Source organism: Pristiophorus japonicus, chromosome 21, assembly GCF_044704955.1.
Source record: "Pristiophorus japonicus isolate sPriJap1 chromosome 21, sPriJap1.hap1, whole genome shotgun sequence".
Lineage (NCBI taxonomy): Eukaryota > Metazoa > Chordata > Chondrichthyes > Pristiophoridae > Pristiophorus > Pristiophorus japonicus.
Window position 1 is genome coordinate 12,741,827 of NC_091997.1, and position 22,010 is coordinate 12,763,836.

Genomic DNA, 22,010 nt, shown 5'->3' on the forward strand with positions numbered 1-22,010 from the left:
AAGGAAATTGAAATTACAAAAAATACATTCAAAAGGATTCTGTGATATTTTAGAAGGAACAGTTTACCTCTTAAATGTAGAATCATTCCATTTTTTTGTATAGTTTGACGTAATGTGTTGATCAAACAGAAACTCCCCCAGAAGAAAACCTCTGACGATACCTTTTTAAGTGAACAATGCTTTTGTACAAAGCACTGCACTTTTTTTTCTGTGCAAAAATGCCCAGAATGCTTCTGATTGAAAGGTCGCAATAAATAGGCAGAGGCAAGGGAAACATCAACTTGTAAACCTGAGTGCTCACAGAAAGAAGGAAATGAAAAGTCTCTTTGCAAAATGGCAGAATTACAGAGCTTACTTCAACAAGACATCCCTGCAGATAGACAAGCTCTGTTGAAAAACTACACAAACCTCCAGCAAGTAGCAGAATACTGTGAGAATAACTATGTACAGGTACGTGAATTAAATTAGTTAAGTATTTGTAACTATGACAATCCTAACCAACGCTGCAATGCATTCTCTATACACTTGGACGGTGCATCTGATCTTTCACATTCAGGAAATGTTGCTACTTTATTAGTTTTGCTGCAGCTTGATGGTCATATAAATCTCTGAAGAATATTACTAATTAATATACTTGTCATAACATGTTATGCTGTTATTAGTTCGATGTCCGAGAGAATCCAAGCTCCAAGCACAGATAAACCGAAAAATTATATTCCAAACAAATACTTGAAAGTTAGAATCGGAATTAAAAGTAGACTGTTAACTTTTGATATATTTATTAAACAGTGTCAGAAATTATTTATTCACTTACAAAATCAGAAGTGTACTTGTCAAGCTCTGTTTTGAGAATTTTAATCAGTGCTGATAAGCAAAGATGTTTGTTCACTAATATACCTTCCTTAGTGCGGCAATGTACTGTATTGAAAGGCTAACAGTGCAAAACACTTCTGGTTTCCATGCAGTTGTGTGCTTTGCATTTCAATACCTGTAGCTAATGGATACACATTGGAATTAGCTCAATGCCTTTTGGAATATGACAGTTCGAAAAAAATGTCTGGATTTTTAAAAGTTTATACACTAGATTAGGACAAAGTAAATGTTCATGTACTAAAGAAAAATTTAGTTCATGTACTAAAGAAAGATAATAATTATTGCCATCAATCTTGAAGTAGTGATACCGAATGTTATGGTTATATTGCATTATGTACAAGTGATTTCAAAAAGATTTTGCCGTTTGGTTACTGCTGTTTCAATATTCATATCTGAATGACATTTTCTTCCATCGATTTAAAAAAAAATCAGTGGAGTATGAATTATTGACATCATGGCCAAATACAGAAGTAATTCAACTTCCTCACTACTAACAATGATTTGAGGAAACTGAAGTTGCCAGAGAACATTGCACTAATTTATAAAACAATGCAAAGTCGAGCAGGGAAACAACGTTCTTCAAAACTTTACTGTAACGCTGTGACTTTGGTTACTCACTTGCAACTGTTAATTCCGAAATATTGCCCGCAACAATCGTTTTTCTGGTTTAAGTCTCGTGCCCGGAGATGAACCCTTTACTGACTGCTCGTAAACCAGAATGTTAGCGGAAGTCACAGGTTTTCATTCTCATCGTTTTATCAGCGTTTGGAAGTTTCACTTTAAGATGCAACTGATAGAAATGCAAATGTTAGCATTTCTGTTTGACGCCAATTAGAATAAAAAAGCAGACTTTTTTTTAGCTTTTTCAATTCACATGGGGCTTTATTTTAGAACAAATAGCATTAAACAGCAAATTTTATCCATCCGGGGCTATTTCCCTATACATTTCTGATGCAGAAAAGTTGTTCAGCTAGTAAATAGAGATTTTTCTTTTTGGGTAAAGTGCACTTAGTGATTTAATATCTAATTTCCAATTTCAAAGTTATGAAAACAATGTGCTGATCTCATTGATGCATCACAATCAATGTAAATCCTTTGATTATCAAAAGCACTCCCAATGGGGCCGTTTCCATTAAGAAATGACTGATTTTATATTGCTAAATGTGTTTATCTTTTTATTGCAAAGATTAATGCTGTGAATAGACTTCTGGGATGAGGGAGTATGGCTTATTTGTTTGGATTGTTATAATTAATATTTGCTAATTACACAGCAGAATGAGTCTGAGGTAGGCTGTACTCTGGCAGCTCAAATCTTTACAAATCAGATACTCCATTTTCACACCATCTCTGGCTTTCTGCTGTTATGAGTTTGGAAGGAGCACATTGTAAACTCTCTGCGTCTCAAACCCAGTGTAAAAAAGCAATGAAGTCATCAATAACTAATGCTCGAATTTTTAGACCTATGTCTTGGCATCAAGTGTTACATACGATCGAAAACTCATTATGACTGAACATGCGACATGTTATTTATCCTCTTGCCATTGTCCACCTTGAAAACATTGCAGAAAATTCAGCATTATGACTTTCTGTTGTTGAGGATGATGATAAAAAGGAGTGATGTAGATTCAACTGTTGGCTACTTCATAAAGACCTTGAAATTAGCCTGTATGAAGATTAGCATTTCAAATACTAATAAATAAAAGAAAACAGGGGGTGGGGGGAAGGAATTGCACATAAAACCTGATCCTCGCACAACATGATTTCAAATGCAAAGTTTCTTATTTCCGACAGAATGTGCCTCATAGATGGGAACCAATGTCTCCAGGCACATAGGGGTATAAATCAAGAGATAACTGGAGGCTTGTAAGAAAGGTATGGCAATAATCATGGGCTACTTTAATTTTCATATTGATTGGGCAAATCAAATTGGCCAGAGTAGCCTTGAGGAAAAGTTCACAAAGTGTATCCGGGATAGTTTCCTTGAACAGTACGTTGCAGAACCAACCAGGGAGCAGGCTATCTGGATCTGGTAATGTGTAATGATCCAGGATTAATAAATGATCTCATAGTAAAGGATCCTCTAGGAAAGAGTGACCATATCATGGTTGAATTTCAAATTCAGTTGGAAGGTGAGAAAGTTGGATCTCAAACCAGTTACCTGATCTTAAATAAAGGCGATTATAAAGGAATGAAAGCAGAGTTGGCTAGAGTGGACTGGGGAAAATAGATTAAAGTGTAAGACAATTGATAAGCAGTGGCAGACATTTAAGGAGATATTTCATAACTTTCAACAAAAATATATTTCAGTGAGAAGGAAAGACTTTAAGAGAAGGGAATGCCATCCATGGCTAACTAAGGAAGTAAAGGATGGTATCAAACTCAAAACAATGGCATACAAAGTGGCCAAGATTAGTGGGAGGACAGAGGATTGGGAATTTTTTTTAAACCAGCAAAGGATAACTAAAAATATAATAAAGAGAGGGAAGATAGATTATGAGAGTAAACTAGCAAGAAATAATGGGCTAGAATTTCCTCTCACATCACCCATTTACCGCCCAGTTACCGCCCAGTTACTGCCCAGGTACTGCCCGTTTTGCTGAAAAGTGTAAAATACCGCTCGGTCCCGCCCGTTTCAGCTCCCGATTAGCGGTGGCAGTAATTTGGGCCTCCTACTACCACCAGCGTCGCTGCAAATCACCCGCCCACTTTGGACATCCAGAAATCTCAGAAAATTCACTCCCAGCGCTAAATTACATTAAAAAGTTTTTTTTAAAGGCCTGTTACCGCCCATTATCGCTGCGATGGAAACCGCCCATTTCTGAAGTACTTACCTGACTTGGGCCCAGTGTTATGCCTCCATCCATTTTGTTTGCAGCTTGACAGTGGCCCAGAAGATGGTGGATAAAGAAGAAAACCAATTCTTCATTCAAATTAATTATATGTGGTGTACATATTAACAGATATGTGAAGTTCTGACAAGATGACCATCACTACTGTAGTTAAGTGATTCTATGCAGAAAATTAACTTTCGCATCTTTGAATGTGATTGGGAGAACCTTTTGTTTAGTAGGCTTTGGGCTGACATATATGCTGAGTTTCTGCTATAATTTGGTTCTGTGTTAGCTGATTGACACTTTGACTATGTGGTGGACTGGAACATCACCTCACCAACATGCAAACATTGTATCAGGAAGTCTATGAAGGATTGTGACCTCGAAAAGCCTTGCAAATTATTGGATTGTGTAATAAAAAAGTTCTCATGTTCAAAGGGGTATTAAAAGAGGCCCATTGTCTCACACACAGACCAGGCACTGAATTAACTCCCAGTACAGGATTAGAGAGAGAAAGGGGCTCACTGTCTCACATGGAAGGGGGGGGGGGGGGGGAGAGGTTGTGTCCACACATTGGGGCCTCATCCAAGACACTGTGTGTACATAACAACCTGAGGGCGGTGTGGGGTGGGGGAGTGGCTGGAGGGAGAAGGGAGTCAGTAGTCAGTCACTGGGTGTTCAAGGAGATCTGAGGAAAGGGGGGTGGGGAAAAGGGGTCAGTCACTTGGTGTACATCCAAGTAACCATTCTTGACAGTGTGGTCATGGGGCTATTCATCTGTAACAGGCATCGCACCTGTAATGTATGCCCCTGTGAGAATGCTCACAGGTTGATAGAGCTGTTGCATTGTGAGTGGCTTACCCAGTTACGCGATGTTCACAAGACTCAAGAAAACCTCAGTCAGTTGGGCTAGGTCATCCAAGATGAGGTACAAGGAACACCGTCAATCACAAAATTAATGTTGTCTTTCCTAAAAGTTGTCAAATAGGATATATTTTCCCCTTCCCAGAAGTAAGTGAGACACAGTACAAGAATGGTTTAGTTAAATAAAATTTTATATAAAACTTGTAATTTGCATTAAATGTTAACAACATAATAAAATAACACATTTTTTATGAATACAAATTTTGACAACAACAAACATTATGAACAACAAATAACAACAACAACATCAACAACAGTATAAGCACTGAAAAGACCCTGCACCCTCCCACAATTCTACCTGTGGCCACCTTTCACAATGCCTTTCCTCCCGAATCCCCCCCGACCCTTGACCTTGGCCCCTTCCTCCTCCTCCTGCTAACAATACCCCTGGCACTGCCCCACGTCGGGAGCAGAACGTTCTGCACCAGCAGAGCACCTCCAGCATGACTGCTGGGGGCGGGAGGGGGTGGGGGGGGGGCGACAATGGCAGCGCTATGTTTGGGGGTTCTGGAGAAGATGGAGGTGCTAAGGACCCATCTTCAAAGTCGGAAGAAACTGGTTCCTCCCGACGATCAGGAGCTGTCACCATTGGTGTAATGGCACCTTGGAGTACAGTGCCATATCCCACCACCACCGATTGCCATATAGCTTTGGCTTTGGCGGTCTGGGTGTTCTCCCTCACCGCGGCAATCAGCTCTGCCATGTCCTCCGATTGGCGGGCTGCTAAAGCCGCGATGTTTTTGGACAAGCCAGCAATGGACTGGAGGAGCTCTCGAATCAACTCGATGCTCATCCTGGACAGTCCCACCATGTCCAGGCTAGCGTCTGCCTGTCGCGCAGTGTTCTCACTTTGGCAGATCTTCCGCCGCGGATTCACCACGGGGGTCGGTGTGCGCTGTTGCAGTCCGCTTGGTCCCGCTTCCTCGGACCGGAATCCAAGAAAGTTGGATTCTGACAAGGAACTGATGGCCGCAGGTAGAAACGACCCTTGAAGTCCCACCACCCCTCCCTCCTCATGCAACACCAGCGCGACACCGCTTTCAGGAGTGTTCTCTTCGAGCTCCTCCAGCACCATCACCTCTGTCTCCTCCTCCACCATCTCTTCATTTTGTTTCCCCTGCAATGACTCCGCTCTGGGAGTGGCAGGCGGCTCCACCTCTGCAACTGTAAAAACATAACATTAATGGTTGGTGACATGGGAGGGGAGGGGTCAGAGGTAACATCAGAGCAATTCACTTTGCGCACGTTTATGTGAAGAATAAACATTTTTTACTGAGAATCATTACATGAAAGTATCGTAAGCAAAGTATAGAGAAAGTACATGACATAACAAAACTGCAGTCCCAAACAGTTTGGTTTTGAGTTGGCACAGTGTGATCAACCAAAAATTCATGTCACAACTAACAACATTTCTTGCTCCCAGCATTACATTACATTCTACATTATATTGCCGTAAGTTTGAATTAAACGACCGCAGCACAGTCCAGGGATTATGCAGACTTACCCTTCGGGATAACTGGTCCGGCACCAACACACGTAGCGCTGCAATCATACACCCCCATCAGGGCTGCAGTGCGTTCCTCGAGATCTGTGAGAGGAATAACATAGAAACATAGAAAATAGGTGCAGGAGTAGGCCATTCGGCCCTTCGAGCCTGCAACACCATTCAATAAGATCATGGCTGATCATTCCCTCAGTACCCCTTTCCTGCTTTCTCCCCATACCCCTTGATCCCCTTAGCCGTAAGGGCCATAGTCCTGGGTGGATCACCACCCGTTTTACGGAAATCCGCCCTATTGCCAGCTAGCTTTTTCTGCAAAGGTGACGAAAAATATGTGTGAACTAATTTGACAGTTACTAATACTGAACACTCACACACACATACATACATACATACATACACACACACACACACACATACATACATACATACATACACACACACACACACACATACATACATACATACATACACACACACACACACATATACATACATACATACACAATATATTGGTACACATCCCCAATTAACCGTCCCCCAGTCTTTTCGTCAACAAATGCATGATTTAAGTTTTGTTAGCACGCAAATATTGCATGATGAACACATGAACATACACAATGAGATTGATGATGGGAAATAAAAATGACACCAAGGTTTACAACATAATAAAACATGTCACTACTTAAGAGTAAATCGTCAATGCATGATAAAAGTTAGTACTTACTCTCGCAGACCTAATGATGTGACCATAATATGGTGGAATTCTTTATTAAGAAGGAGAGTGACACAAGTAATTTAGAAACTAGGGTCCTGAACTTAAGGAAAGGTAACTTCGATCGTTTGAGGTGAGAATTGGCTAGAATAGACTGGCAAATGATACTAAAAGGGTTGATGGTGGATAGGCAATTGCAAACATTTAAAGATCACACGGATGAACTTCAACAATTGTACATCCCTGTCTGGAGTAAAAATAAAACGGGGAAGGTGGCTCAACCGTGGCTAACAAGGGAAATTAAGGATAGTGTTAAATCCAAGGAAGAGGCATATAAATTGGCCAGAAAAAGAAGCAAACCTGAGGACTGGGAGAAATTTCATATTCAGCAGAGGAGGACAATTAATTAATTAAGAGGGGGCAAATAGAGTATGAGAGAAAGCTTGCCGGGAACATAAAAACTGACTGCAAAAGCTTCTATAGATATGTGAAGAGAAAAAGATTGGTGAAGACAAACGTAGGTCCCTTGCAGTCAGAATCAGGTGAATTCATAATGGGGAACAAAGAAATGGCAGACCAATTGAACAAATACTTTGGTTCTGTCTTCACGAAGGAAGACACAAATAACCTTCCGGAAGTACCAGGGGACCGAGGGTCTAGTGAGAAGGAGGAACTGAAGGAAATCCTTATTAGGTGGGAAATTGTGTTAGGGAAATTGATGGGATTGAAGGCCAATAAATCCCCAGGGCCTGATAGTCTGCATCCCAGAGTACTTAAGGAAGTGGCCCTAGAAATAGTGGATGCATTGGTGATCATTTTCCAACAGTATATCAACTCTGGATCAGTTCTTATGGACTGGAGGGTAGCTAATGTAACAGCACTTTTTAAAAAGGGAGGGAGAGAGAAAACGGGTAACCGGTGTTAGCCTGGCATCAGTAGTGGGGAAAATGTTGGAATCAATTATTAAGGATGAAATAGCAGCACATTTGGAAAGCAGTGACAGGATCGGTCCAAGTCAGCATGGATTTATGAAAGGGAAATCGTGCTTGACAAATCTTCTGGAATTTTTTGAGGTTGTAATTAGTAGAGTGGACAAGGGAGAACCAGTGGATGTGGTGTATTTGGACTTTCAAAAAACTTTTGACAAGGTCCCACGCAAGAGATTGGTGTGCAAAATCAAAGCACATGGTATTGGGGGGTAATGTATTGATGTGGATAGAGAACTGGTTGGCAGAGAGGAAGCAGAGAGTCGGGATAAATGGGTCCTTTTCAGAATGGCAGGCAGTGACTAGTGGAGTGCCGCAGGGCTCAGTGCTGGGATCCCAGCTATTTACAATATACATTAATGACTTAGATGAAGGAATTGAGTGTAGTGTCTCCAAGTTTGCAGATGACACTAAACTGGGTGGCAGTGTGAGCTGTGAGGAGGATGCTAAGAGGCTGCAGGTGACTTGGACAGGTTAGGTGAGTGGGCAAATGCGTGGCAGTATAATGTGGATAAATGTGAGGTTATCCACTTTGGGGGCAAAAACAGGAAGGCAGAATATTAACTGAATGGCGGCAGATTAGGAAAAGGGGAGGTGCAATGAGACCTGAAAGTTGGCATGCAGGTACAGCAGACGGTGAAGAAAGCAAATGGTATGTTGGCCTTCATAGCTAGGGAATTTGAGTATAGGAGCAGGGAGATCGTACTGCAGTTGTACAGGGCCTTAATGAGGCCTCACCTGGAATATTGTGTTCAGTTTTGGTCTCCTAATCTGAGGAAGGACATTCTTGCTATTGAGGGAGTGCAGCGAAGGTTCACCAGACTGATTCCCGGGATGGCTGGTCTAACATATGAGGAGAGACTGGATCGACTGGGCCTTTATACACTGGAATTTAGAAAAATGAGAGGGGATCTCATAGAAACATATAAGATTCTGACGGGACTGGACAGGTTAGATGCGGGAAGAATGTTCCCGATGTTGGGGAAGTCCAGAACCAGGGGACACAGTCTCAGGATAAGGGCTAGGCCATTTAGGACTAAAATGAGGAGAAACTTCTTCACTCAGAGAGTTGTTAACCTGTGGAATTCCCTGTCGCAGAGAGTTGTTGATGCGGGTTAATTGGATATATTCAAAAGGGAGTTGGATATGGCCCTTACGGCTAAAGGGATCAAGGGGTATGGAGAGAAAGCAGGAAAGGGATACTGAGGGACTAATCAGCCATGATCTTATTGAATGGTGGTGTGGGCTGGAAGCGCCGAACAGCCTACTCTTGCACCTATTTTCTATGTTTCTATGTTTCTCTGTAATTCCACCGTTTGCAGCACTGGTTTATCCCCCGCATCATGGGCGCGACGGAGGACACCGCCTTCGCGATCTCTCGTCATAGCCGCTGATACATGAACAGTGACGGTTTCCCTTGCCCACCCCGAGTTATCTCATTCCAACGGACTGCCACTTCCTCCACCAATGACTCCTGGCTTCCTCCGAGAAACGAGTGGCCCTTTATCTCCCACCTAACTCCCGCTCCACTTCCATGGCTTGATTCTCCATTGTATTGATATTTATATATATATATATATAATTAAATAATTGATTATTTATTATTATTTTTAAGATTTATTATTATTATAATAATTATTAGTTATATTAATTATATTATTTTATAATATGATATAATTGTCAAGATACTAAATACTCCTCAAAAAACCTGAACAATCCTCACAGCTCCTCTCTCACTGACATGAACTAACCTCTGCAGCTTGAAAATTTTCAGTGCTGTACTTCTCTTCTCTGCACATGTGCGGGGTCACCCTTGCCCCCGAAATCGCGGGAGAATGGCTGCGCATGCGCAGAGAAGCTTTTCCGGCCATTTTGTACAGAGGTTCTGCTTTCCTTTCTAAAGGTAAGGTGATCACTGACTTTTCTCTCGGTTTGGCCGCCCGCTCGACTCTGCTATCGCTAGGCTTCGTTTCACTGCTGCCGACATCGAGGACCCGAAAACCTCGGGAGTGCGCAAGAGCAGTATTCCGGCGGTTAAGAAGCCGCAAACGCCGCAATACCACTAAGATTCAGGCAATGGGAATCTGGATGCAAATTCTAGCCCATTAAAACAGATAGTAAGAACTTCTACAGGTATATAAAAAGGAAGAGAGGAGCTGAAGTAGATGTTAGTCCTTTAGTGGACTAGACTAGGTAATTAATTATGGGGAACAGGGAAATGGCAGAGACTTTGAACAAATATTTTGTATCGGTCATTACAGCAGAAGACACTAAAAACATCCCAATAATGGATAATCATGGGGCTATAGGGAGGAAGGAACTTAAAACAATCACTATCACTAAAGAAAAAGTACTCAGTAACATAATGGGACCAAAGGTGAACAAGTCCCCTGGACCTGATGGCTTGCATGCTAAAAGAAGTGGCTGCAGAGATAGTGGATGCATTGGTTGTAATCTACCAAAATTCCCTGGATTCTGGAGAGGTCCCAGCGGATTGGAAAACCGCAAATGTAACGTCCCTATTTAAAAAAGGAGGCAGACAGAAAGCAGGAAACTATAGACTGGTTAGCTTAACATCTGTCGTTGGAAAAATGCTAGTGTCCATTATTAAGGAAGCATTAGCAGGACATTTGGAAAAGCATAATACAGTCAAGCAGAGTCAGCATGGTTTTATGAAAGGGAAGTCACGTTTGACAATTTTGCTGGAGTTCTTTGAGGATGTAAGTACAGGGGATTTGAGTACAGGGGCAGGGAGGTGTTGCTACAGTTGTACAGGGCCTTAGTGAGGCCACACCTGGAGTATTGTGTACAGTTTTGGTCTCCTAACTTGAGGAAGGACATTCTTGCTATTGAGGGAGTGCAGCGAAGATTCACCAGACTGATTCCCGGGATGGTGGGACTGACCTATCAAGAAAGACTGGATCAACTGGGCTTGTATTCACTGGAGTTCAGAAGAATGAGAGGGGACCTCATAGAAACGTTTAAAATTCTGACGGGTTTGGACAGGTTAGATGCAGGAAGAATGTTCCCAATGTTGGGGAAGTCCAGAACCAGGGGTCACAGTCTAAGGATAAGGGGTAAGCCATTTAGGACCGAGATGAGGAGAAACTTCTTCACCCAGAGAGTGGTGAACCTGTGGAATTCTCTACCACAGAAAGTAGTTGAGGCCAATTCACTAAATATATTCAAAAGGGAGTTAGATGAAGTCCTTACTACTCAGGGGATCAAGGGGTATGGCGAGAAAGCAGGAAGGGTGTACTGAAGTGCATGCTCAGCCATGAACTCATTGATTGGCGGTGCAGGCTAGAAGGGCTGAATGGCCTACTCCTGCACCTAATTTTTATGTTTCTATGTTTCTATGTAATGAGCAGGATGGATGAAGGGGAACCAATGAATGTGGTGTATTTGGATTTCCAGAAGGCATTTGATAAGGTACCACATAAAAGATTACTGCACAAGATAAAATCTCACGGGGTTGGGGGTAATATATTAGCATGGATAGCGGACTGGTTAACTAACAGCAAACAGAGAGTCGGGATAAATGGGTCATTTTCCGGATGGCAAATGGTAGCTAGTGGGGTGCCACAGGGATCGGTGCTGGGGCCTCAACTATTTACAATCTATATTAATGACTTGGATGAAGGGATCGAGTGTAATGTAGCCAAGATTGTTGATGATACAAAGATTGGTGGGAAAGCAAGTTGCGAGGAGGACACAAAGAATCTCCAAAGGGATATAGACAGGCTAAGTGAGTGACACACATTTGGCAGATGGAGTATAATGTGGGAAAGTATGAAGTTATCCACTTTGGCAGGAAAAATAAAAAAGCAAATTATTATTTAAATGGAGAGAAATTATAAAACGCTGCGGTACAGAGGGACCTGGGGGTCCTTGTGCATGAAACACAAAAAGTTAATATGCAGGTACAGCAAGTAATCAGGAAGGCAAATGGAATGTTGGCCTTTATTGTAAGGGGAATTGAGTATAAAAGCAGGGAAGTATTGCTGCAACTAGTACAGGGTGTTGGCGAGACCACACCTAGAGTACTGCGTACAGTTTTGGTTTCCTTTTTTAAGGAGGGATATACTTGCATTGGAGGCAGTTCAGAGAAGGTTCACTTGGTTGATTCCTGAGATGAGGGGGTTGACTTATGAAGATAGGTTGAGTAGGTTGGGTCGATACTCATTGGAGTTTAGAAGAATGAAAGGGGATCTTATTAAAACATATAAGATACTGAGGGGGCTCGACAAGGTTAATGCAGAGAGGATGTTTCTACTCATGGGGGAATCTAGAACTAGGGGGCATAGTTTAAGAATAAGGAGTCGCCCATTTAGAACTGAGATGAGGAGGAATTTTTTCTTTCAGTGGGTCGGAAATCTGTGGAATTCTCTGCCCAGAGAGCTGTGGAGGCTGGGTCATTGAATATATTTAAGGTGGAGATAGACAGATTTTTGAAAGATAAAGTAGTGAAGGGTTATGGGCAGCGGGCAGAGAAGTGGAGCTCTGCCCAAGATCAGATCAGCCATGATCTTATAGAATGGCGCAGCAGACTCGAGGGGCCGAATGGCCTACTACTGTTCCTAAATTTGGTTGGAGGCTAATTAGGGCGCTAATGGCGATGGGACGATAAATTATGCGCTGGGAAATGATTTGGGTCTGCAGCCACAAAATTCATTAGCTGGGCCCTGAGTGTGGAACAGAGAGCTAAGGGAGGTGTTCCACTCTTCTTTCAGCGTGCTAGGCTGGCTGAGCAACTGAAAATCCAGAGCTAAAGAGCCAGCCTCGGAGGGCCCTTAGAGAGGCTTCCCTGCAAAAAAAAAATCGGGAAAAACCCCACAAAAAAATCATTCCCAATACCTTGTTCACCCCACATTAACATAACTCACAAAAATGAAAAATAAAAAAACTAGCACATTTACCTCATTCCTTCACAGCCGTCAGAACAGCTCAGACCGCCTGCTTTCCCAGGCGGTCCCACTAGGGTGTGCTATGGGGCGCTACGGGTCACGCAGAATACAAATTTCTGATCGGTGTTGTAACCGTGTTGTAACGTGGGTGTTGCACACCGGCTGGACTCTCCTGGGTGGTACTGCTCTGCGCCCCCGCAAAACCGGCACCTAATATCCCGTCGGGATGCTGGAATCTGGCCGCCCTCCCGCCCACCCGCCCGGAAATCATTTCCGCCGCCATTACCGCCCCCCTGGGGCGCAAACAGAGGGGGCAGCAGACCGAATTTCCACCCCGAAGTGTTTAATCTCTATTTCAGAACTGATTAAACCCTTTAATTACACTTTGAAAGTGTCAAATGTAGCCCAATCTATGGGATACAGTGTCTATTAATAACTTTTTAAATCAGTGTAAAAAATGCAGCAATTTTAAATTAGGCTCTTTCCTGTAAATTAACTTAAACTTGCATCTTTCTCCAGTTCATCAAACTATTAGTAACGCTCAATCAGGGATTTCTTGAGGTCGTGACATTTTCTAATCATACAGGTTCTATCGTTCGGAACACCACTGCACTTCCAATGCAATCTCATCACCATCATAGGCAGCCCCTCGGAATCAAGGAAGACTTGCTTCCACTCTAAAAATGAGTCTTTAGGTGACTGAACAATCCAATACGAGAACCACAGTCCCTGTCACAAGTGGGACAGACAGTCGTTGAGGGAAAGGGTGGGTGGGACTGGTTTGCTGCACGCTCTTTCTGTTGCCTGCGCTTGATCTCTGCATGCTCTCGGCGATGAGACTCGAGGTGCTCAGCGCCCTCCCTGGATGCACTTCCTCCACTCAGGGCGGTCTTTGGCCAGGGACCCCCAGGTGTCGGTGGGGATGGTACACTTTATCAAGGAAGCTTTGAGGGTGTCCTTGTAATGTTTCCTCTGCCCACCTATGCAATCTATGGACTATTAGAAGAACATTGCACAATTCAAAATATAAAAAGTATTTGGTGAAATTAAAAACATTTTTGAAGACTAAAGCATTTTAATACAGTCCACTAAAGAAACTGGGATTTTTTTCTGAAGTGCATTAAGTTTGTTTTTAATGGGCAGTAGTGCTTGCACCGTTTGCCGAATTTGGTATTCCGCCCAAAACATTCGCAGCACAGGCAACATATTGGTAATAAAACCAATTCAGTCTACTGCCTGTGCTTTTTCCCAGTCATATCTTTCCATCTCACCTGCCATTTTTGTAAGTCACTTTCCATTTCAACTGTTCCAGCCACTATTTCCTTCCTAAGCTAGCGTGCTTACATGATTGGGGATAATTATGCATTAGGAAGGCCTTATAGCCCATTTCAAATCAGCCATCCACAAAAAAAAATCTCCATCAGTTAATTGCCAATTTCTTATATTCCATGACAGGGTTTTTGTTTAAATATGCTGCAAGAAGTGTGACAACTGAGCATAATTTCACCAATTTAAATGGATTCAATATATGCTTGTTACATATTTAGTGCAGGTTAATTATAATAGTCAATGGATAAGAACTGAGGAATAACAGGATTTTTTCTGAGAAGTTCAGGAGGTTTTGGCCGCATGATACTTACTTTTTATAACTTTTTTCATTTGTAACTTTCACTGTTTCAATTATCCCCGTCACCTTTTAGGTCTGTCCCTGCCTCCCACGCCCCCATGGCACCCACTTTTCCTGATTGAGGCATTGGATAGCCAACCTTTTTGCTGATGTACTGCTCTCAAATTGTTGGGAACTGTGCAAGATGAACCTGGGATGACAGGCTCACTTGTTTACCTAATCCCCCCACCTTCTTCCTGCAACATTTCTACCCCGATTAAGACCTCCCTGAATGACCTGCCTGAAAACAGAAACCTACTGAGTGTGAAATCATGCGCACAAACCTATGCCCGGTTGTACAATGTTTCACACCTTAGGTAGAGCATGTGCATTTTTGGAACCACATTAAGATTTAATTTTGGTACTAAAAAATGTTTCAATGAAGAAACTGATTAAAACAAAAAATCAGAATTTCTGAATGCCATAGCACATAATTATTCCCTCTCATAGGCATTCTTCTCCGCCTCTCTACCTCTCTTTCCTTCTTTAAGACGCACCTTAAAACCTACCTTTTTGGCCAAGCTTTTGGTTATCTGCCCTAATTTCTCCTTATGTGGCTTGGTCTCAAATTTTTCTCTTATAATACTCCGGTGAAGCGCCTGGGGATATTTTACTACCATAAAGGCGCTATATAAATATCAGTCAGATGGGAAACACAGACCAAGAGGCCTGGGGACCAGGTAGGTGCTGGGCCCAGGATGATGGGTGGGGAGGGGAGGGGGGTCTGTTCCCCTGGGGGGGCTGTCCAATCGCTGACCCCAGGGCTGAGTCGCGGTCCCCGGGAAGGGGATGGTGTCCCTGGGGGGTCCAAATCCTGACCCCGGGTGTGCAGGCTGCTGGTGGGGGATCTTGGGGGGCCGGGAGGGAGCACTCCTGTTCCTCCCCACCCACAAGCATTGCTCCTCAAGGTTGAGGCCGCCTCGTTTCAGTCATCGGGAATCCCGAGGCCCGGAATCCCTGGCCGCCTGCAGTAAAACTTGCAAAGCAGGTTAAAGTAGAAGCTTCAGGCCTCATTATAATATTTAAAATATCAACCTATGACCTGAGTAATAGGTAAAAGTGAGCATATTGGAGGCGGGTTGGGGTCAGGTTTTAGAGTTTTATGACTTTCATTTCCCCCGTGACCCCAACTCACCTGTTTTTTTTCCTGTGAAAATTCCGGCCCTAGTATCTCAAGAGTCTCCTTATAGATATGGTTTCCCATCTCTGATATCATCATGGTGAATCTATGCTGCACTAAGGCTTTAATGCTTTGTCTTTATTGTACACTCAAAACTCCACGCAGTACTCGAACTTAATCCTAACCAATGTTTTGTAGAATGTTTCACTGCCTCTTTGCACTTGTATTCTATGCTCCTATTTACAAAACATGAAATGCCTTGGTCTTCATTATGTCTTTATTTATCTGCTCTTGCACTTTCAAGTAATAATATAGGTGAACCCTTGGATTCTCTGTCTACACCCTTTAGTGAATTTCTGCTGAGTTTACACTCCAATTCCTTAATCTTCCTCCCAAAATAAATTAGCCCAGAATTTGCGGTTGTGTAAAACTGTCAGCGTTCGCTGTCATTACTCTATAAAACTGACAGCAACTTCTGGCATCTGCAAATGTGCAGTTACACGCGGAAATCCAGAAGTTGCTGACAGTGATGTTGGGGAAGTCCAGAACCAGGGGTCACAGTCTAAGGATAAGGGGTAAGCCATTTAGGACCGAGATGAGGAGAAACTTCTTCACTCAGAGAATTGTGAACCTGTGGAATTCTCTACCACAGAAAGTTGTTGAGGCCAATTTGTTGGATAGATTCAAAAGGGAGTTAGATGTGGCCCTTACGGCTAAAGGGATCAAGGGGTATGGAGGGAAAGCAGGAATGGGGTACTGAGGTTGCATGATCAACCATGGTCATATTGAATGGTGGTGCAGGCTCGAAGGGCCGAATGGCCGACTCCTGCATCTATTTTCTATGTTTCTATGTTTCTATGTGATACCCTGCTCCTCCACAGGGTGCGCTGTTGCAGTCTTCGCTAAAGCGTTCAGCACAGAATCAGTGATTTGATGTGAACTTCAACTTTTTATGTAATATTCTCAATGTAAAAATCAGTGAAAATGTTAAGCCTTGTTCAATCAGGAATAACTGAGTTTTTATTGGCGTACTAAGTCATAATTAAGAACTTAAAACATAAGAACATAAGAAATAAATGGAGAAAAATTGCAAGGTGCTGCAGTACAAAGGGACCTGGGAGCCATTTAATAAGATCATGGCTGATCTGATCATGGACTCAGTTCCTCTTGCCTGCCCGCTCCCCATAACCCTTGACTCCCATATCGCTCAAAAATCTATCTATCTCCGCCTTAAGTATATTCAATGACTCAGCCTCCACAGCTTTCTGGGGCAGAGAATTCCACAGATATACAACCCTCTGAGAGAAGAAATTCCTCCTCATCTCAGTTTTAAATGGACGGCCCCTTATTCTGAGACTATGCCCCCTAGTTCTAATTTCCCCTATGAGTGGAAATATCTTCTCTGTATCCACCTTGTCGAGCCTCCTCATTATCTTATATGTTTTGATAAGATCATCTCTCACTCTTCTGAACTCCAATGAGTATAGGCCCAATCTACTCAACCTATCTTCATAAGTCAACCCCCTCATCTCCGGAAGTGAACCTTCTCTGAACTGCATCCAACGCAAGTATATCCTTCCTTAAATATGGAGACCAAAACTGTACGCAATACTTTAGTGTGGCCTCACCAATACCCTGTACAGTTGTAGTAGGACTTCTCTGCTTTTATACTCTATCCCCCTTGCAATAAAGGCCAACATTCCATTTGCCTTCCTGATTACTTGCTGTACTTTTTGTGTTTCATGCACAAGGACCCCCAGGTCCCTTTGTACTGCAGCACCTTGCAATTTTTCTCCATTTAAATTAGAATTTTCTTTTCGATTTTTTCTGCCAAAATGGATAACCTCACATTTTCCCACATTATACTCCATGTGCCAAATTTTTGCCCACTCACTTAGCCTGTCTATATCCCTGTGCAGATTTGTTGTGTCCTCCTCACAATTTGCTTTCCCACCCATCTTTGTATCATCAACAAACTTGGCTACATTACACTCGGTCCCTTCATCCAAGTCATTAATATAGATTGTAAATAGTTGAGGACCTAGCACGATCCCTACAGCACCCCACTAGTCACTGTTTGCCAACTGGAAAATGACCCATTTATATTGACTCTCTGTTTTCTGTTAGTTAGCCAATTCTCGATCCATGCTAATCTATTACTCCCAGTCCCATGAACTTTTATCTTGTGCAGTAACCTTTTATGTCGCATCTTAACGAATGCCTTCTGAAAATCCAAATACACCACGTCCACTGGTTCCCCTTTATCCACCCGGCTCATTACATCCTCAAAGAACTCCAGAAAATTTGTCAAACACGATTTCTCTTTCATAAAACCATACTGACTCTGCTTGATTGAATTATGCTTTTCCAAATGTCCGGCTACTGCTTCTTTAATAATGGACTTCAGCATTTTCCCAACGACGGATATTATGCTAACTGGTCTATAGTTTCCTGCTTTTTGTCTGCCTCTTTTACATTTGCGGTTTTCCAATCCGCTGGGACCGCCCCAGAATCCAGGGAATTTTGGTAGATTACAACCTATGTATCCACTATCTCTGCAGCCACTTCTTTTAAGACCCTAGGATGTAAGCCATCAAGTCCAGGGGACTTGTCTGCCTTTAGTCCCATTATATTACCGAATATTACTTCTTTAGTGACAGTGACTGTATTAAGTTCCTCCCTCCCTTGTGCACACTCAATTGCATCTGCTGTCTGTGCCCATTTTTCAACCTTGTCTGTGTCCTCCTGAAGTCTTTTTCAGTCCTCCTCATCACTTTGCCAAACCGCTTACTGTTGTTCCACCAGGAAATTTCAATATTGTGCCCCCCGATGTGTAAGTCTAAATCATCTATCAATGAGAACCAAAGTGCACCCAGCACTGGACCTAATATACACCATTTCCAATCCTTCTCCAATCCAAAACATTCATCTTTTGTTTCCTGTCCTTCAACCAACTTTCCATCCATGCTGCTACATTTCCTATCATACTATATGTCGTATTGAGCAGATACATGGACGTGACGCTGAAAAACTGGAAACAGCACAAAAATGGCTACGGATCCAATGTAAGAGTTCCCTGCTTAATTTGTGGGCGTTTCTGGTGTTGCAGAGAGCGTGGATGCTCCCTGCAAGCTTGGCCTCCCACTGGGAATGTAGCATCATGGAATTACTCCAAACATCATTCAGGGATAACATATATAGATGAGGAATATTAATGTAGGGAAATATTACATAGGAGAAACCCCAAGATGGAACTTTGGGGCGCACGAGTGGTCACTGTTTGGACAGAAAAGGATAAACCATTGTAGGAAATGTGCTGGCTATGTTGGGTTAGAACCAAGAGAGGGCAGTGCCTTGTAAGGTGGACAATAGGGAGGAGCAATTATGGAGAAGGATGTTACTGAAGGCCACAGAGAGTAAAAGGCAGTATAACACACCACTGTCAAAATCATTCAGAATGTCGTTGGTAAATTTAACCAGAGTGGTCTTAGTACTGTGGTCAGGATTAAAAATCTGGATGAAGGGATTTGAAATGGGGAGATAATCAAAGTGGGTATGTGTTATGTTCAGAATAACTCCACAAGACTGTATATTGTAAGCTCCAACTGTTGTGACCTTGGTTTCTTGAATGTAACTCCAGAATGAGGAAGCAGCATGGTAGACTGCCTTTTATACTTGCTTGCCCAGTGTGTGCAGGTGACCGCTGGGTCTCCTACAGGTGCGCCCCCTGGTGGCAAGTCTTACACATTGGTAATGTTTACATACATAACATCACTCCCCCCCCCCCGCCCCCCCAAAGTCTTAGATACAAGTTATTTACAAGTTGAGGCGATCCGGGGCTCTGCGTTCCCGGGTTGATCGCCTGAGTTGAAGTCCTGGCATGGGTGAGTCGGTCGGATCATTGCTGCACTGCGGTGTGGCTGGTCTGATCGGACTGTCGGGCATGGTGGGGTTCATCCCCGTGGTTGACTGCGAGGTCGATTGCTGGTTGGGTGTGTGTGGGTGGATCATTGATGGTAACGTCCTCTTCAAACTGTTCTTGGTTGTCAGTGAACCACAGTTTGGTCTGATCCAAGTGCTTTCTGCACGTTTGTCCATTCAGAAGTTTGACAACAAACACTCTATTCCCCTCCTTGGCTCACACACTGCCAGCAACCCATTTGGGACCATGACCATAATTAAGAACAAACACAGGGTCATTAACCTCAATGTCACGCGATACAGCCGTGTGATCGTGGTACATGTTATGCCGGTGACGCCGGGTTTCTACATGATCATTGAGATCCAGGTGGACTAAGGAGAGCCTGGTTTTGAGTGCTCTCTTCATTAGCAATTCTGCCAGGAGAAACCCGGTAAGCGAGTGGGGTCGCGTACGGTAGCTGAGCAGAATCCGACATAGCCGGTTCTGCAGGGAGCCGTCCGTCACGTGTTTCAAGCTCTGCTTGATAGTTTGGACTGCCCGTTCCGCTTGACCATTGGATGTGGGCTTACATGGTGCAGACCTGATATGCTTGATGCCATTGTGGGTCATGAACTCGTTGAATTCCGAGCTGGTGAAACATGGTCCATTGTCACTAACAAGGACGTCAGGCAAACCATGGATGGCGAACATGGCCCGGAGGCTTTCAATGGTGGCAGTGGATGTACATGATGACATTATTACATTTTCAATCCAGTTAGAGTAAGTGTCCACTGCTACTAGGAACATCTTCCTAGAAAGGGGCCAGCGGAATCTATGTGGACCTTGGACCACGGTTTGGAGGACCATGACCACAGACTCAGTGGGGCCTCCCTTGGTGCATTGCTCAACTGTGAGCAAGTGTTACATTGGTGTAAGCATGACTCCAATTCCGAGTCAATGCCAGGCCACCAAACATGGCGATCATCATGACTATGCCTGGGTGGGTACTGTGAAGGTCGTGTGTAAATATTTCCCTGCCGTTTTTTGGCAAAACTACACGATTCCCCCACAGGAGACAGTCCGAATGGATGGACATTTCACCCTTGTGTTGGTGGAAAGGCTTAATTTCGTCTTGCATTTCCCCGGGAACTGCCGACCAGCTCCCATTGAGGACGCAGCTTTTTACCAGTGATAGCACAGGGTCCTGGCTAGTCCAGGTCCTGATCTGGCGAGTGACGGGTGACTCCTCGCTCTCGAAAGCATCCATTACAAGGAGCAAGTCTGCAGGTTGCGCCATTTCCACCCCGGTGTTGGGCAATGGTAGCCGACTGAGGGCATCAGCATCAGTGCCTGGTATGTGGCGGATTACATAGTCATACTCAGATAACATTAGTGCCAATCTTTGAATGTGGAAACATAGAAACATAGAAAATAGGTGCAGGAGCAGGCCATTCGGCCCTTCTAGCCTGCACCACCATTCAATGAGTTCATGGCTGAACATGCAACTTCAGTACCCCATTCCTGCTTTCTCACCATACCCCTTGATCCCCTTAGTAATAAGGACTACATCAAACTCCTTTTTGAATATATTTAGTGAATTGGCCTCAACAACTTTCTGTGGTAGAGAATTCCACAGGTTCACCACTCTCTGGGTGAAGAAGTTCCTCCTCATCTCGGTCCTAAATGGCTTACCCCTTATCCTTAGACTGTGACCCCTGGTTCTGGACTTCCCCAACATTGGGAACATTCTTCCTGCATCCAACCTGTCTAAACCCATCAGAATTTTAAACATTTCTATGAGTTCCCCTCTCATTCTTCTGAACTCCAGTGAATACAAGCCCAGTTGATCCAGTCTTTCTTGATAGGTCAGTCCCGCCATCCCGGGAATCAGTCTGGTGAACCTTCGCTGCACTCCCTCAATAGCAAGAATGTCCTTCCTCAGGTTAGGAGACCAAAACTGTACACAATACTCCAGGTGTGGCCTCACCAATGCCCTGTACAACTGTAGCAACACCTCCCTGCCCCTGTACTCAAATCCCCTCGCTATGAAGGCCAACATGCCATTTGCTTTCTTAACTGCCTGCTGTACCTGCATGCCAACCTTCAATGACTGATGTACCACGACACCCAGGTCTCGTTGCACCTCCCCTTTTCCTAATCTGTCACCGTTCAGATAATAGTCTATCTCTCTGTTTTTACCTCACATTTATCCACATTATATTTCATCTACCATGCATTTGCCCACTCACCTAACCTATCCAAGTCGCTCTGCAGCCTCATAGCATCCTCCTCGCAGCTCACACTGCCACCCAACTTAGTGTCATCCGCAAATTTGGAGATACTACATTTAATCCCCTCGTCTAAATCATTAATGTACAGTGTAAACAGCTGGGGCCCCAGCACAGAACCTTGCGCTACCCCACTAGTCACTGCCCGCCATTCTGAAAAGTACCCATTTACTCCTACTCTTTGCTTCCTGTCTGACAACCAGTTCTCAATCCATGTCAGCACACTACCCCCAATCCCATGTGCTTTAACTTTGCACATTAATCTCTTGTGTGGGACCTTGTCGAAAGCCTTCTGAAA

General features: G+C 43.5%; 1 protein-coding gene across 1 annotated transcript in view; it reads left to right on the forward strand.

The window, feature by feature from the left end:
• The first annotated feature begins 275 nt into the window (after positions 1 to 275).
• The window catches only part of LOC139233607 (abl interactor 1-like), a 69,403-nt gene continuing 47,668 nt past the window's right edge, over positions 276 to 22,010 (forward strand). Inside the window, exon 1 of the mRNA XM_070864010.1 lies at positions 276 to 450. Within this exon, the coding sequence (XP_070720111.1) occupies positions 334 to 450 (117 nt within the window). The 5' untranslated portion in view covers positions 276 to 333. The remainder of the gene's footprint in view (positions 451 to 22,010) is intronic.